At 44.9% G+C, this 18,892-nt stretch overlaps 1 protein-coding gene across 3 annotated transcripts in view; it reads left to right on the forward strand.

Moving 5' to 3' along the window:
- Window positions 1-7,936: 7,936 nt before the first annotated feature.
- LOC119379259 (protein SERAC1) overlaps window positions 7,937-18,892 on the forward strand; it is a 37,996-nt gene continuing 27,040 nt past the window's right edge. Inside the window, exons 1-3 of one of the 3 annotated variants that reach the window (XM_037648510.2) lie at window positions 7,937-8,275; window positions 8,376-8,476; window positions 8,532-8,693. In XM_037648510.2, coding sequence (XP_037504438.1) covers window positions 8,220-8,275; window positions 8,376-8,476; window positions 8,532-8,693 — 319 coding nt within the window. In that variant the 5' untranslated portion in view covers window positions 7,937-8,219. The remainder of the gene's footprint in view (window positions 8,276-8,375; window positions 8,477-8,531; window positions 8,694-18,892) is intronic. The other 2 variants (XM_037648509.2, XM_037648507.2) reach the window with 2 other exon arrangements.

The following is an 18,892-nucleotide window of genomic DNA, read 5'->3' on the forward strand; positions in this document are numbered from 1 at the left end:
TGAGGGGGTTCAAACCCCCTGGAATTTTTCAGTTTTGCATGTGTATATATATACACTCACACATACAAACGCACACGCGAACATACATGACGAATAGCTGAACCCCCCCCCCCCCCCCCCCCGAAACGATTTTCCGGCTAGGCGTCCAGGGCGAGAAAGGAAACCTTCATTCGTGATGCAGTGGCGCCCTTGACCTCTTTGACCTATTTCGGTATTGAATTGACCTGTAGCGCCCTCTTTTGACCTATTTTGGTACTTTGAGCGTGACGCCGGCATGAGACGACAGCCCGGGCCCTGTCTAGCGCTCGGAAAAAAATTTCTGATTGTGTCGAAAATGAGAAGATCGTTAGTCAGATCGGCGGCAACGAGCATGCTTTTGCCCCATAAAAAAGGAATTATATTTTTAATATAATGTTGAAAATCGTGAAAGAATCACCGCTAGCGTCACCCAACAGCGATGTGTTCAATCTACTGGTAGGGCAAGAAATCTTCGCAGGTAGACTCATTTTGCTTAAAAACAAACACGTATAACCTGAAATTGTATTTTACGCACTTGAGGCAGCTTTCGGTTGCATCGGAGAGCAATTTTTTTTTTTCTCGAGCATCCAAAAAGGCTCCCGGTGGCGCTGCTAGCGGCGCCGTCTTCGATTTCGTCTGCTTCAACTCTGCGCTATGCCATGCGGCCCTCCGCGCTGGTCGTACTGTGCCGCTGTATTGCTGTTAGGATGTCGCACATGTGCTGCGCTGTGAAGGCGTGCATTTATCGTCTCTTTTTGACGAATCAACTTGGCTTGGATTGCGGCAGCACTGCTAAAATAAACGCATAGACTGCGCTTATACAGCAAAACAAGTGTGCTGTAATAGTATAACAAGGCTTCACTTAACCGCTAGGGCGCTGTGAACGACTGTTACATTCATTACATTAGTGCTCAGCGAAAATAAAGTAATCCTACAGAAATCACATGTACTTTCGGTTTTAATTTTTACTGGCACTACAACCTTCATCGCGTCCACCAACCAGTGTTGGGGGCATCACGCCAATGGAAAAAGACCGAACGCAGATCGAAAAATTTTGTTTTAAAACTTTCTACTATCACTTTTCAGGGAATCCGCTTCAAGATTGTACACTTCAGACGGTACGCTATATTGCGGTACAATACAGAAAAACGATGAAGGACGGCCGACAGTCCCATCCGGAATTCTGGTGCATAGTCATGCTTGCTTATGCGCTTGCACGTTATGGACAAAACACTATTTTGTCCACAAAACACAATGGACAAAACACAATCCATTTTGTTGACGCACGAGACACTCTCTAAATTACTGACTTTGCTACCATTCGTGGTCACACCGCCGACGTCGGAAAGCTGTCTTTGCGGACCCTGTGCCGGTGTCGTCGGCATTCGCTAAAAGAGGTCGCGTGACCAGGGGGAAAGGAGGAGCCTCCCGGTAGGGGGAAAGGAAAGGAGGTGACGCGATCGACCGTGGAGAGGAGGTGTAACTGAAGGGGGGAGTAAATAAAGAAGTAATTACAATAAAACAAAAGTCATTGGCAGAACAAACTGTTGGGCTAGTTAGCTATCCATGAACACTATAAAAATAAGCGCTAAAGATCGGCGAGCACAAAGAAGGAGAGCAGACAATGGACTGGCGCTCCTAACATGTCCTTAAACTTCGACAACAAAACATTCGTGTCGATTCGGCACCGTTTGCGAGAGCCATACTCAAATAATCAATGCTGTAGGCCAAATCTAAAAACGTTGCTGTAGGCTTAGCGAGGGGCAATATCGAAGGACATACATTACGTCTTTTTTTAGTTGTTTTTATCCTCCACAGGTGGTGCCACTTGACGTGGCGGCAGCAGCATCGCGTTTTTGGAATATACACCTGGTGCGCCCGAGCAATGCCACCTAGAAAACAAAAATTCAGGCCCACTCACTGACGCCGTGACGTCACGCGTCTTGACCGAGCGAGCGAGACGGGAGGCTGTGAAGGCATTGCCACCAGCGTCTCCCGTGAAAAAAAATTGTACGCTATAGAACGTGAGACCGATTTGTAAGAGAAAAGTATGATGGCAATTGATGAAATAAGTAAAATGAGTTTGATTGATTCTTTGTTTTTTATTCACACACACACAAACACACAAGACGCCCTGCTCCAGAAGATGCGCCGAAACTGGAAGCTTCTATTGTGCTGCTGGTTCTTGGATCGGTGCATTTTGTTGTCGTCCTAAGGTACTGCGGCTTGAAATCGAGCTACACCTAAAAACCATGCAATAAACTGTTTTATCACAGGCTTTTTGCTCTGCACGCCCTTTATTTACTACGTCGCTGTCTTGCAGTAGTACATATATTTCAATAAAACAAATGAGGCGAACTTTCCGGCGAGAATGGTGCATAGTACCGCGAACAAGTGGTCAGACTAGCGGTAAGAAATACTATGTACAAAACAGATGCACACACCAGCACACCTTCCCTTTTCTCAATCAAGAAATCAGAGGTGTTACAAGAAGCTCGCAGTGCTAGCTAGTGAAATATTATCAACACTGAAGGGAAAACGCGCATTTTGACAATTTACTGCTACGTGCGTTTCTTGCTTTGTTTCTACGAGTGCGAGGTTCAAGCGGCGTAACGTAGAACGCATCTCTCGCACCGCTTATGAATTCGATTGAGTGGAGCGTGAAGGTGCGTATACTTTTTTACGCCGTCCTCTTGCAGCCACGCTGAGCGCGTCGCGGCAAGACGCGTTCGTCTAAAACGCGAAATCCATGCAGTGTTACGAGCGGCGTCGTTGGCCGACGCGGACTCAGGGGGTAGCGTGGAGCTGAGCGGCGGGAGTCGTACCGTAGGCCCAGGGATGTCCAGAACAGCAGGAAGCCGAGGCAGAGAGACCGACGTTGAAAACTTAACAGACGTTTATTTACAACATCATAGAGGACAGGATCGTCAGAACGACATCTAGTCCGATCGATCCGTCCTGAGCAGACGCTCTGCTGCTCCTTAAATACGCTTCATTTCCAAGATAGGGAAACTCCTTAACTGCAAATGTCCAATCACAAACGTGCATGCCTTTGAAGCTCCATAACTAGCAAACGTCCAATCACAAACATACACGCCTTTGGAGGGTCCGTCTCTTCGACACATTGGTCACCGCCCCCAGGATAGCAATGCCAGGGACCACTGCACTCTCACTCTCCACGTCCGACCAGTTCGGAAGAAAGGGGGGGGGGGCAATGTCACATCGGGGAACTGAAAATCCTTTTACGAACATAGGCACCAGCTTTCACCAAAAACACACTCGTTGCAAACACGCGTTCCACGGAGGAGACCCGCGCATAGCTGCCACCTTCCAGCCGAAGCGCCCAGTTCAGGGAAAAGACGGCAGGTGTAGGTGACAAATCCGTTCTCCGAAATGAGGGGGGGGGGGTCCAAGAAGCGGGAAGACTCGCTTGGGGACAGCTGGCCCAGGACCCTCGCATCTGCTTTGTAACAGCAGCAGTTCCCATCACTGTCTCGGGACGCTACATCATCGCAGTGGTGAGCGTTCTCTCCCAATGGACAACGAATATCCTGACGACGTCCGAAGAAGAGCCTTAACGTCCGCGTCCCAGAACGGCGGTTCACGGGGCGTGCAGCGGACGTCGCGTTTTGGATGTCCAAAAAAGGTCTTCCGACAGACGTCCAAGAATATATAGCACGTGGACGTTTTCAATAATCCAGGCGTGGATATCAAGAGGACGTCGACAGGAGATGGCCGTACGGACATTTCAAAGCTGTTTGGATGCAAACCGCTACACGCTAGTTCATCTGACAATGCGTGAAACTGATTTTGCAACATATGGAAACCGCCTAATTTTTATCTTTCGGAAAATATGTGATTGAGGAAATAATTCATGGATAATTGTGCGAGCATGTATGCATTGCATTCGTGGCATTTCTCGCGATTATTTACGTGCTTAGGAGAAAGGTGAATGGGTGAAGCACATACGTAAATGTGACTGCAGTTTCTTCCCACGAAACACAAAACCTCTAAAAAACGTCTTAGTTTACGAGAAGACCAAAAATATATGCATTTTGTAAATATAGCATTAATTCGCCCCTCAAATGTGCTTGCATACTCTTTATTAGCATTTTCAACAGATACGGCATACCCAGAGTCTATTTTGCCAAAGAAGTTCATAACGCCTAGTTCGAGACATTTTTCAGACATTTTGTCTGAAAGTACGAGTGCACAACGACTATCTCAATGATTCTTCGAATGTTTTCTCGAGAAGGGCCAATATACAAAAACGGCATGTCAAAAGAGCGGTTACCGTCGGTTTTACTCAAACAAATGACGCAGACAACCATACCCCCAAAATAATTTGTTTCACAACGATGCCTCTAACAGCACGCTCGCACAGCAGCGACTGACAACAGTAGTAAAACCGGCAAAACGCAGGCACGCACGCAGCGCACCCGGCGCACCACGCGGCGCACCGTGCAATCAGCTTCGGCGGCACTCATGTTGAAACGTGTCCTTCGCGATCGTGCCAATCGTGCTGTGCACCGGCGACTGCGGAGACGCCGTTGGCGTCGTCGCGTCGTTTTGCGTTGGCAGCAGCTCGGCTGTCATCGTTTCGCATTTTGTGTAGCGTGCCAGCTTTTCTGTACGGTTCACTGGCTGTTATCTGGCATGAAGTAACTGTGCTCATGCCATTTGCCGCATATTTTCCATCAGTGATTCGTGAAACAAGCTCTACTGTGTGTTTTCGCCGACGGTCCGTTACAACAATGGCCTGATCTGCTCGCCACCTTCGTTGCAGCTAGCAAGCAGCTATTCGGATAACCTACTTCTTTCGGTAAAGTGAAATTAAGTGTGCCTGACTTTTCGTCATTACTGCTAGAACTTTTGACAGTTCTTTGCTGGTGGTTGAATCTTGGTCGAACGCGAAACTATATACGGAGGACGCGCCGTTGCGAATCGTAAGCCAGACTTACTCGCCCTATTCCAGGTCGGTCATCTTGTTCTTCTGCGGGTTACAGCTCGTGTGTGGGTGGGTGTATGCGTGCGAGCGAGTGTTTGCTTGCTTGCTTGCTTGCTTGCTTGCTTACAACCATGCCGGCCTGTCGCTGACAAATAGTGCAACGATTCCACAACAGGTGCCTCGCTTTGTGAGTAGTTATGATTGTCGTTAATAAATACATGACAGCATTTGTGCACATCTGTAATTGGAAATCTGTCTTTAGAATGACTTGATGCTCAATTATTTCTTGTAAATTATACCTAGCTTACTTGCTTCTTGTATGCAGCTTTTCTTCACCGCTGTTTGCACAAGACATGAGGCCCGAGACCACGCCAGCTTGTGTGAAAGCCAGCGCAGTTTCTTTGACGGGACCTGGAGTGCATTCATGCAGAACTTGAATTTATGTTGCTGCTGCGTCAATCAGCTTCACCTTGTGCGGTCACCTTCTGTCGTATTTTGTGCCACATTCGGTGCGCTTTATTCATTAATAAAGCCGCTTTTACAAGATCACTGGATAATTTATTGTTTCTGATAAGCATGATTATTTCTGCGCCATACACTAAACGTCATTTATGAAGTACGTGTTCATCCTCTGCATGTTCAGATTTATTATTTGTTCAGTAGTAAACCGATGTGAATTCTACATGGAAATTGGATATAAGTGGTATGTAGAAGAAAAGTAAGAACACAAAGAAGCGCTTGTTTGTGTCCTTACTTTTATTGTCTGCGTCTCGATTTTTGAGCTGTATTTACAATGAGCCCATTGGTGCCCCGCTGGATATAGTGAGGCTTTTGGTCATTATCACGTCCAGAGCTGTACTTTCTGTGGGTTTTTGGGCACCTTCAGGATATGATATCCTGAAGGTGCCAAAAATACACAGAGAGTCCAGCTCTGCACGTGATAATGACCAAAAGCCTCACTGTGTCCAGCATACGGGTCATTCCACGGACGTTTTCTGGACGTCGGGTAAGATTTTTACTGAATTTGCATGCGTCCAAGCACGTCCGAATATCCGGTTTTGACGCCCGGTGGGATTAACTCGGGATGTTCAATTCCTTTGCGCCATATAGTCCTGCGGACGTCCCGTTGAACGTCCCACGGTATTTGTCGTGCATCCGCCGGATGTACGTAATGTCCAGTAAAGTGGTCCGACAGACGTCCCAAAGTTATTGGTTGCCTTTTGGGTTAATGCCAAGGCTTACAATAAGTCAGAAGTGCACACAATATTGTTGCTTCGGGGCAAGAACGCGACATGTATGAGATGGTGCCCTTAGGAATGACTCAGAAGCAGGTATCACGGATGTGCACATACCTTCGGATCACGGAGAGAACGGATGTCGATGCCGTCTCGACGAATGGCGCGCTCCCATTTCGCCCTTCGGTCGAGAACACGCGAACCTTCGGTCCGTTGTCATAGTCGCCGCGGCAGTTGGGCACGCAGCATCGCCCCATCGTGCGGGTTTGCAGCCGTACACTACGTAAATATCCCGTGCACAAAGCGCATCACACATCCCTGCTGCAGTTCACAGACACAGGCAGACACGGTCTTCTTCACTCGCCAACAACAGCACCAGCAGAACGCGAAAGGGTTCGTGAGGCTAAGCTGTTCCAACGGCGTGAGCAGGCGTAAGCACTCCTGTGTGGTCAAACACGACGGTCAAGACTGATTGACGTCACAGCCCACGGCAGGAACAGTGAGTGGGTGGAGTGGGCCTGAATTTTTTAATACTTAAACGGAGAAATTTTGGTCTGCCTGTCTTTCTGTTCGTTGGCACGGCCCTAGATTCAGCAACTCGGCCAAAGTTGAACCACTTGCCCAAGGGCCAGCCATCTTGAACGGCTGACTAGGTTCATACTTGTGTACATTGTCGAACAAAAAGCAAACATTACGCATATCTGAGGCGCAACATCCCTAGGTAAGTATTACGTGGTGTGTTCCTTTAATAGAAAATGCATACATACGTAATTCTAGAGACCCTAGTTTCTTAAGCTGCGCTAAAACTTGCCTTCCTCCGTGCCCTCTGCACGAGCTCATTGCTGTGTTTCGGTTTCGGTTCTGTATTGCACTGTACGAATGCCATGGGGCGCCGCTCTGGCATTCCTGTTTTACCCAGGCGACGTGTAAATAAAAGAGTGTGTGGAGAGTACTCGTTGAGTGCGGACGTTTCTTCTGCTTCAGCGCTTCGCGCCAAACCGTGTGTTCGGGCTGGCTGGCGTCCCCGCCGGTCGCGTTGGTCACCGCCGCTCTTCGCCTGCTGCTGCGCCGGGACTACCAGTCCGCAACACAGCACTCATGTTTCCCGACGTATTGCCAGATGGCGTCCATATCTCATGCAGCGCCTCTTCTATCGTCTTTAGACGACATTTGCAGCGAAGCATGCAGATATGCGGCCAATTTTTTTTTTCTAAGTGGCGTTGGCCCGAGCCGCCGAGCGCTAGCGACGAGACAACGGCGACGACGCTGCCGGTCGTTTCGCCCGTGCCAACACGATTACCAGGAAATACGCGGAATACAGTGAGAGTGAACGCACCCGAGTCGCCGAGCGCTACCGTAGAGACACGGCCGCTCAAGGGAGGAGATCGAGCGGCCGTGGTAGAGACGACGGCGCCTTCCCCCACACCTCTGGCAAGGTGCATTCCAGCATTATACTACTGTTAGGGCTGCTAAGGTCAGTACCCTGCCCCCTTCTCCTTGATAGACACCTGTCTTGCAGCTTTGTGCTTCTGTTGAGCGGATGACAAGTTTCCACTAGCAGACACTGTCCAAGCACTGAAGGTTCGCATTTTAAAAAGCCCGCCATATGAAGCATTCACTCCGAGATGAATACTTGCCCTCTTTACCATGGCGCTTTCAGTGGCAATGCGGCAAACTCTGGCCATATGGTTAATACAAAATCGTTTTCTCTCCTGCACTCGCATTGAATTTTTTCCCGCTTGCATTGCGCGATGTCCAATCTGACCGCTGCGCCTTTGCATGTGATTGTATGGCATATTCGTGTTTCTTATGGCCGCGTTTTTCTTAGATGTAGTTGCGCTCATTTTCTTGCCGGGTAGATGACCGCATTATGACCGCATTTAACAAAGTTTGGGTGCCGCGCTGAGCCGATTTTTCGTGTAAGCACATCCGTCATCCGTGCGCAGATTAGAGGTCGTCCGTCCTGTGATAACTACTGCGGTCATGAATTCGATTGCAGTTATATACTAGTTTGAATCATGAAGATAAAGTTTAGAAACGGCATTGTGATTGGCTGCATTACTGCTGCTCTCGGGTAAGTTCCTGCTAGCTATATGCGCACGGAAAGCGCAGCCGTTGCTAGCTGCACAGTTTTCTTGCTGAACAGCTGCATATGGTGTTCCGATTCCTTGCAGCAGCGGCTATGTCATGCGTCACGACATTGGTTTTATCAACCAACTTTACGGGGAGAAGCCCAACACCACTGTGAATGAGTCGCCGTACATATACTTCACAGGTACTGTTACTGCGGCGACTGCACGGACACTGCTTTGACGCAAATTTCCTCGCAGAATCGGCTCCCCCGGCTGATGCAGCACCTTCATGGAGTTTTAAACGTATATTTGGGAAGGAATCTCGTCAGCATTGGCATTTACTGTCGGAGGCACGGTCCAAGGTGCAGAGGATCCGACACGAAGCCGTGAAAGCGCTTGGCAGCATGACAAGCTTGAGCGGTATGTCACCAGAGCCCAGGAGAATACAGATACACCTGAATTTTTTGGACTGTGATTCGCTTTGCCCACGCCGACTGTTATCGCATATTGCTCGACATGAAGCAGCCGCTTCTTCTCTCATTAATATTGGAATGCCAAATAGCCCAAACTGCCAACCTTCCAAGAACCCAAAATCAGTTGCATAAAATTGACAGACAATCGAAATACTAATTCCAGCTTGCACCTTAATTGAAATAAGTGTGTATACAAAAGAACACATTAAAAGCCCTGTCTCTGTTAAGCAGCACTGGGACCAAATCTCCAATTCTGCAAACACTGTAGTGATCCTCCAGATCACTATTATAGCATGTATTAAACCATGTTATAGTGTTGTGAGTATTGAACGCAATTGTGACTGATTATTTGCTGCCGGATTCAGGACATTACTTTGCATATAACTGCTGGGCAGAAAAGAATCCCTGTTCCATAAGTGGCATTATAGTGAGATCTACAGCCCTTTACTTGTGAGAAATCTCAATGATGCAATGGGCACTTAAACATCACCTATGGCTCCAGTGAAGTCATTGCCACCATGGCTGTGGTATCTCATAGATTATGACACATCTATTGTACAATTGGCAAAGCACACCTCAGAAACCTCATACCTAAAATTTTGCACACATCATAGTCACTGGCATGTCTTATGCTCCAGTGGGCCCATTTTTCTCAGACTGACATTTTACATCCACAAACTATGTCTCCATCTGAAGCCTATGCACTACTATAGTATGCATTAGGAATATGAAGTTACAAAAGGCAGTTTTATGGGCTAACACTCTCAAGTGTCGTTGAAGCTCTCATATCACTACAAATAGATAAAAATCCCATAATTCATTAGCTTTAATCAGCCCTATGGAGCACCTATTCATCTAACCAACATGTCATGATGTGCTGTGTTCCCAGGCATAGATGGGTGCAGGGCAATGTTCTTGCCAACAAAATTGCCACATCAATACGAAAAAAACGTCTCCATAGCCCCCACCACAGCTCTGAAACCATTCTTACACTGCCCCTAACTGCAGAGTTAGTAGCAGTGTAATTGGACACCCAACAAACTCGCCACCTAATTAAACCACAGGTAGGAAAGTGGATACGTATAGCCAAAGTTCAACAAACTGAACTAATTTTCTTTTGGCGAAGAATATACCACACCCATATAGAGCTGTGCGAATATTAGAAAATTTTGAATAACGAATTGAATAGTGTTCTATTCGATCCTCTACTCGAATCGAATAGTACATATTAAAAATACCAAATATATTTCTTTAAATGTGAACATATTCATCAGAGATCTGTCTGGCTGGGTGAAAATTCATACGAAAAATAATAAAAAATATATTTAGAATATTTTTCTAGTAATAACCACTGATGGACAACCTCAAAGGAATGAAACGTGGGAACAGAGAGGGGTAACAAAATGTTTTAATCATTGAATTACCAAGGTGCATGCAGCCCTAGGTTTTTTATGGGACTATCGACACTGTATTGACCACAGGATGAAGGCATTCTTGCTTAAAGTTCCAGCGTCGCCAAAGCGACAGAGTCGTCAATCCGCTATCTTCATCATGACATTCATGATGATGTTGACTCATGAATATTGCTTAATATTTATATATCAGTTTTATTTAAAAGCTGTTGACAAAGTGCCACTATGAATACTGCAGTCACTGCTGTATTTCAACCTGTAGCTACCAAATATTTCCAAGGCTCTAGCTCCTGCTGTATACGAGCTTGCCTCAATTGATGTAATGTGATCTCCTGATATGAGACTAGAGGGTTAGATTGCCAGGGGCTCGGTTAGTGAATCCTCGAGCCGTGAGATGTGCTATCTCGTTACCTGGGACGCCTTGATGCCCTGGTGCCCACACGATCTTAATTCGTCTCCTAGGAGGGGCCCTATGGATTATTTGCCACGAAGTTTGGTGGATTCTGCCATTACAGTAATTGCGGCACGCTTGTTGGCAGTCCGTAATGATGGTGTCTGCGGTCGTCTGTGCGATCGCCAAGGCGATGGCCACTTCTTTGGCGATGATGGGGTTGTCATTGGGGATGGAAATGCAAAGAAGAATATTCCCATCCCCGCACAGAAAGCTTACCGCCGGTCAAGACCGCATCCTAAGAGCACTGCAAACCAACAGCTTTCCCCACCCATCTAGAAATTACCACTTTAACTTAACCCTTCATGTCCTCCCCACAGTGCCAATTTTGTGGAGCACAGGGCGCGCTATACCATGTGGTAGGGGGGTGTACACAGTCATCTATAAGTGTATCTAACCCACACCACACGCCTGAGCTTTGGGAGCGAGCCTTAGCCAGCCACACCCTCGAAGACCAGCGCCAGCTGGTAGCGAGGGCTGTCGACGCGGCGAAAGCCTATGGTTTCCTGGAATGGGGAGACCACCCCAAAGACGATGCCTGAATGAAGACAAAATAAAGATGTTTATTCTCTCTCTCTCTCTCAATTGACGTAATTGCGGTATATTTTTGTCGGTTAAAACTAATCGTAATGTTCCTTTGTTAAAGCTAGTGAGTATTTGTTTCAAATAAAACGTTATGGAATTCTTGGGCTGTTTCGAAAAAGTTTATATTGCCATTCGAGGGATGCTTTGAAAATGGTTGCCTTACTATTCGAAAACTATTTGAATAGTATTCGTATTCGTATTTGATTCAGCGTCATTGCTATTCGATTCGTATTCGATTCGGTCCTAAAATTATCTTTTCGCACACCCCTACACATATATGACACACATGCATACCTCAAATAGAAAACACAAACAAAGCCCCATGTGGTTTCCTTGGCCTTATTATCTGGCAGCTTCATATGGTTATGTTGTGAAGTAGATGCTCAAAGAAAAAAAAAGCATTATAATTTAGTATGCATAGAGTGAATTCTTACACTCACGATTGAGAGTGATTCATCTGTTACAGTGGTGTTTACTATGAAAGAAGGGGAATTGTTCCAGGGGCTCGTTGCTTTGTTAGACACAGCCAATGAAACCAACAGACAATTAAAATTAAGGCAAGGAAAGCATAGAAACATTATTTGTTTCTTTGAACTGTAGTGTAATGATTATGACCTAATTTGAAAGGAATTAAAATGGATGAAAAGTGTGTTCTACATACAAGATTGCAAGAGCCATTAACTCTATGAGGCATTTTTAATAACATGCAGACTAACGATGTCACTGCAGAATTGTGGCACCATTGCCTTTACTAAATGGTTACTTATTGTGCTGCAGGTTGAAGGTTGCAGGCTCTCACACCTGATATGTGTCAAGTCACAAGTTCTTGGGAGTAACATTTCACAGATTAATGATGTGGATAGCTGATATTCGTCCACTAAAGGAAAAACTCGTAACATGCGAACATATTCCACATCAAGTTGAGCGAAGCTGTTGGCTGCTCCATCAGTGCATTACTAGGCATGTGTATGGCTTTATGTGAAAGTCTCCCGTGGTACAGCCCTGCTTCACTGCAGGGCCTCACCAAATCCAATATGCAAGCACTCACAGATATACAAGCCAAAGCGGTGATAGAATGTCGACGTCTTTCAGCTGCACTGCTACTGAAGCAAGAGCCAGAGCCATGCCATTTCATATGCATTGACCCACCGTCATTTTACACTGATGGCTCTGCCACACATGTATCATATATATATATATATATATATATATATATATATAACATTTATTCTGAGCTTCCGGCCGGGGACCGAAGGCTCAGAATAAATGTGATGTTTTTCACTGTGACTTTCATTCCTACACACAAACATATATATATATACAGGGTGTTTTTTTGTAGACAATACAGATTTTTTATAAAAACTCTATGACAGTCAGGCTCCTGTCGTTTTCACACATGAACTGTATGTCGCGGTGGAAATACTTTCCCACAGCTAAGATAATGTTGACGCGAATCATTAACAAAAACTGGTTATTAACTTTTTTAATTATTGACTTGAGGGCAGGTATTTATATTACAAAGTTGTGCGTGCCAATTTATGGCATACCTATTTTTTAGAAATTGCAAAACTTGCACGCAGTTTCAGATATTCATCATCGAATTTCAAGGGCTAAATAGAAACTGATCGCGCCCGGTGCGCACAAAGTGCGGCGAATCACCGGAATGATACGTGACAGGGAAGTGATGAAATTTGAATGAAGGCGTGCCAAAGCAGAATCTGGTCACAAAAATCGGCAAGCACTCTGAAATACAGTAGCAGACAGCTTTATGTTTGTGTGTGATGTGTGGTGCCTATCGGTTTCTTTCTTAAACTATAAAGAGGCACGAAAATATATTTTGCCTGTCTGCAAGAAGAAGCGCCGCAGTGGCTGCCCCTGAGTTTTATGCTTCCCAGATAAAGGAAAGGTCGATATTGCGGTTTTCTTGTGCACAATTCGAAAGAAACAGATAAGCACCAAACACTACATGGAAAAGTAAGGCGATGCACAGGCACAAGTGAGATGACTTGTAGCTTTTCTCGAAAACATAGGACCGCGGCACGCCTTCATTCAAATTTCGTCACTCCCACGTGACGGGTAGTTCCGGTCACATGGGAGTGATGTGGGAGCAGAACGGTCGCGCTTCGTGCGTGCCTTGTGCGATCAGTTTTGATTTCGCCCATGAAATTCAATGATGAATACCTCGAACTACGTGCAACTTTCGTGATATCTAAAAAATAGGTATGCCTTAAATTGGCACGCACTACAGCTTTGTAATATAAACACCTGCCCTCAAGTCAATAATTAAAAAGTTAATTAATGAGTTCTTGTTAATTAGTCGCAACAGCGTCATTTTAACTGCGGCAAAGTATTTCTGCCTCGACGTGGAGTTCATGTGCGCAAACGGCTGGAGCCTTACTGTCATGGGATTTTTATAAAAATTTGTATTGTCTAAAAAGAAACACCCTTTATATATATATATATATACACATTCCACGCCAACTGTCTCAGTTGGGGCGCTCGAGAAAAATCAATTTCTCTTAAAAAGTCTGAGAAAATTACACACATATAGACATTCGTTCTACTGTAATTTCCCAAAATAATTTGGGCAGCAAAAATTTTTCGGGTGCGTGAGCGCCATTTGAACTTCACGAAATGTTGGAAAACCAGATACGAAAAAAAATTCGCTATAAATCGACCGTTTCAGGCATTCTTTCAACACTTGCTTTTTTGCGTTTTTCGAGCATCGTTATTTCATTATAGGGCAGTTCCTTATAGCAGCTTTATATTTTTTACTCCTTAGAGTGTAGGTAAAGTTGAGTAAATTCTCGTGTTTTCGGGAATTTTTTTACAAAAGGCAATTAGTGATGAAATGCAGAAATTATTTTCGTGAAACTCTGCATGAAACGTACTATCTCCTAAATTTTTTGTTTTGCCCGTGTACGGCGCATAGGCTCTAAAATAAAATTCTTAACTTGGAAAAAACGCTACATTGGCCTATGTTGAGACGTCTGTAGCACCCTAAGGTGGTCCAAGAAAAAAGAAGCGGCAAAGCGCATACGATTGAGAATCATAACAACTTTGTCCAGAGAAAGTTTAATAAAAGTAGTTTTTGTTTTAGTCCTGAAAAAAACTTTTTGAAATTTAGTCCCACCATTGCATTGTTTTGCTGGGAGAGCAATACAAACCAACTGAATTCGCTGCATAAAAAAAGGAGTTAGTGTATTCCTAGGACATGGTTTTCAGTTCCTTTTGTTAGTACTTTATATTGTTTATTGCGTATAAAGGTCATCATAAACAGAGGTAAAAATATAAAAATGCCATCGGCTTAGGCGCCACAATTCCCTCATAATGAATCGCGTTGCTTATTGCATATCTTACGCACATCGGAGGTGACGGCAGCGGCGTACAACTGCGCCTCAAAAATCATCTGTTGTTGTGATCTCGTAACAGCTGTAAAACTGCATTTACCAGATTGACAAATCCTACTTTAACCAAAAATCCGCTGCCTATAACTACCCAAATTAAGATGTCAAAAATATCTTGGGATATTCCGTCCCTGTTGTCACGGACGAGGTACAGAAGGCGTGAATACACGCGTGCGTCACATCGTGCGTCGTCCCTTGCGGAATACATAGGTTAACTTAGTATGGATCCACTATAAACGTCCACGCTTATGGCTCCTATCTACGGCTTACATGAACGTCGAGACTTAATTTATTGTGACGTCCGTTTATTCTGAGAGCCCCATGCAATAAGTAACGCGTTTCATTATTGGGGGAATATTGGCACCTAAGCCAACGGCATTTTTATATTTTTACCTCTGTTTAATATCACATTTATATGCTATAAACAATATAAAGTGCTAACAAAAGGAGCTGAAAACCATGTCCCACGAATACACTAACTCTTTTTTTATGCAGCAAATTCAGTTGGTTTGTATTGCCCCCCCCCCCTCCCCCCAGTTTTATGAAGAGTTCTATGAAAGGAATTTTTGTATTTGATCGATAATTATCTTTTGTATAAAAAATTCCCCAAAACACGAGAATTTATTCAACTTTACCTACACTCTAAGAAGTAAAAAATATAAGGCTGCTATAAGGAATTGCCCTATAATGAGGTAACGATGCTCGAAAAACGCAAGAAAGCAAGTGTTGAAAGAATGCTTGAAACGGTCGATTTATAGCGAATTTTTTTCTCGTACCTGGTTTTCCAACATTACATGAAGTTCAAATGGCGCTCATGTGCCCAAAAAATTTTTGCCACGCAAATTATTTTGGGAAAATACTGTAGAACGAATGTCTGTATATGTGTAATTTTCGCAGACTTTTTGAGAGAAATTGATTTTTCTCGAGCGCCCCAACTGGGACAGTTGGCGTGGAATGACCCCCCCTCCACACACACACACATATAATACAGTGCAGTCCATTCATAATGATATATAAGTGCCAAGAAAATCCCATCGTTATAACCGATAATTGTTATAAGTGGGTTGAAGAAAAAAAAAGACCTGGGTAAGCTGCTCAACCGCGTAGTCGGAGTCATCGCTCTCACCGCTGTCCGCAGCACGTATACACGCAACGAACGCCTGATCACTGAGGCACTTGTATCTTTACACAACATCGTCTGCATGAAGAAAGTCATCCAGACCCGCCGCATCTTTGTTAAGCGCTGACCACAACTCCGGCATCCCTTGATGGGACACGCTGGGACGTCGGCATGGCGTTTTGACGTCCCGTCTGCGGCAAAATGTAAAACAGAGACAATTGTCTAGAAAGACTGCCAAAGCACGGCGCACACAACAGGCGAGTGAGTGAGCAAGCGGTGTGAGCCAATGTTTGTGCGACCGGGCATGCGAACGAGGAGGTGGCTCCAGGAGGGGAGTTCAGAAGGGAAGCTCCTCCTCCTCTCGCTCCCTCGTAAGCGGCGCAGTCAACTAGTTTTCTAAGGGAATGGACTGGGTGTGGGGCGCATCGCGGTGCGAAGAGCCATTTTGTTTAAATTACCATTGAAAGCATACAAAAGTAAATGGTGCCATCATTCATCGTTGTATCCGATATATTGTTATTATAAATGGTATCATTATAAGTGGACTCGACTGTATGTATGTGTGTGTGTGTGTGTGTGTGTGTGTGTGTGTGTGTGTGTGTGTGTGTGTGTGTGTGTGTGTGTGTGTGTGTGTGTGTGTGTGTAGTGAAGTGCAGGTGTACGTACGAAAAAATTTAATTTATTTGGCGTTTTGAATGGGGACCGGTCTTTTTCAAGGGTGGAGTTAACAGGTACAGTAGCTGGATTTATACACGTTGAGTGAGAGAAGTGCGAGGAAAGAGTTCTCTTACAATAACAATACAATGGCCGCTGCTCCTACAGAAAGAAACAGGCTCACTTGCAGCAAAAGATGGGGCAAGTGCTTATGTGTAAAAAAAAAGGACAAACAATAGCAGCAGCAAAAAGACAGCAATACTAACTACTAACATCTACTGAAAAAAAACTTATCTATGTAACACAAAGCACATGTCAATCTGCAAGCACAGGTGTGGAGTTCCAGTGATTCTGGGGGGTGTGTGTGTGTGTGTGTGTGTGTGTGTGTGTGTGTGTGTGTGTGTGTGTGTGTATACACACACATATATATATATATATATATATATATATATATATATATATATATATATATATATATATATATATATATATATATATATAATTTTTGTTTTATTTTTCCCTTCCCCTGCATAAACAGACCATTAGAATATATTACACAGCCTCTACAAAATTCTTACAAAGGCTATCACATCTTACAGCAGTGTTCTAAGAATTGATCTGCACCTTATTTCTTTAAAGAGATATTAAAAATTCCTTTTCGATTAGGCTTCTTTATTTTCTGACTATGATTACGTGATAATATTTTGTGATGCAATGTGACATATGGTTAAAGAGCACCATGCCAATGTGTGTCAGTGAGGCAAGGACGACCAATGAATTGCAATAGGTAGATGTGCCATGGCTGTAAGAAGGCCTAATATTACTCGCGTCATAAATGTGCAAAAAATACATGTTTTACAAGTATGACGATGACAGTAGTAAGATGTGCTACAAGCTTAAAAGTTATTTAGAGTGATGACGCATTAAAATCTAGCAGTTCTGATACGCTCTAAGAAAAAATCGGGTATTTGGGGAGTATTTCTGCTACACAACAATAATCGTTGTTTCGTTGGGTTCGTGCCAAGAATACGATCGAGCCAAGTGTCAGTCAACAAAGAACAAGGTTGATTTATTTTCCCAGCTATTTATACGTTCGGTAGGATAGGGAACACATTCGCGATAATCTTCTGACGCGTGTTTGTTGTTAGTGGGCATGCGCAAAACTTGTAAGCATGTTAACAGAACCGGCACTTGTCTTTATCAAGAACCATACATACGATACATCTTCCTTTCTGTACAATCAATAAAAGTGAAAATATTGCCACTAGTTAAGAACATTGCTCAAAATTGCTTCCATAATACAGGCGCTGTGGCGGTCTTTTTTGGCGTGTCGATCTCCTCAAACACGGACTTGCTTCATTTGAAATCCCCGGTGCACGCTCGGTCGAAGACGCCTGTTGGCCTACACTGCTGTCGTTGTCGCTTTCGTTGTCGCTTTCATCTTCGGTGGATGACTCCCTGCTGAACGGTTCGGCTGTCGCAAGAAGGTGCTGCCGGTTTCGACGTAGCATTTTGCCGTCTTCTGTCTCCACTCGGTAGGATCTTGGTTTCTCGGCTCGCATCACCCTGGCTTTGTTCTCCCATCGATCTCCGCGCACACGCACGACCTGCCCTTGCTGCAATGGAGCCAGGGGTCGTCTTGGTTGTTCCGCCTGTCGATGCTTCCGCACTGGCGTGCTGGGAATTTCCGCAAAATCCGGCAATGGCGTTTGCAGCCGTCGGCCAAACAGCAGTTCACCTGGCGATCGGCCGTCTTCCAGGGGACAGGACCTGTAACCGAGCAATCCAAGCCAGAAGTCGTCTCTACCCTCGGTTGTTTTTTTTGAGGATTCTTTTAACCACCTGGACTCCTTTTTCGGCCAAACCATTTGAGCGTGGAAACCGCGGGCTAGAAGTGACATGCTCGAAATCGTATCTTTTTGAAAAGAGCAGGAACTCACGACTGGAGAATTGCGGTCCGTTGTCAGTGCACACTTGCACAGGTATGCCGTATCATGCAAATATTGCGCTTAGCTTATCAATGACACCGGCTGCTGATGTGTCCTGCAGTTGCTCTACCTCTGGAAAATTAGATAAGGCATCATACGCGCAAAGATATGACTTGCCCGCATACTGGAAGATGTCTACACCTACCCTACACCATGCGTGCGCAGGTACTGGGCGAATAAGAAGCGGTTCGCTATGTTGCTTGTATGCGTGCTTCTGGCACACTGAGCATTTTTTTACCAGATTTTCAATATCAGTGTTCATACCAGGCCAGAAAACCAAACGGCACGCGCATTCCTTGTTCTTATTCAGTCCCATATGGCCATCATGGATTCTTTGCAACATTTCTTCGCGCATACTGGTTGGCACCACGACTTTGCACCCTTTTAGTAGCACACCGCTCACAGTCGACAATTCACTTTCGAATTGCTTAAACTGCCCCTGTACAGGTTGGTTGTTCTGGAGGCAAGTGACGACTCTTTGCAAGTGGCTGTCATTTCGAGTTTCTTTTGATAGGCGTTCTAACGTAGC

Source organism: Rhipicephalus sanguineus, chromosome 1, assembly GCF_013339695.2.
Source record: "Rhipicephalus sanguineus isolate Rsan-2018 chromosome 1, BIME_Rsan_1.4, whole genome shotgun sequence".
Taxonomy (NCBI): Eukaryota; Metazoa; Arthropoda; class Arachnida; order Ixodida; family Ixodidae; genus Rhipicephalus; species Rhipicephalus sanguineus.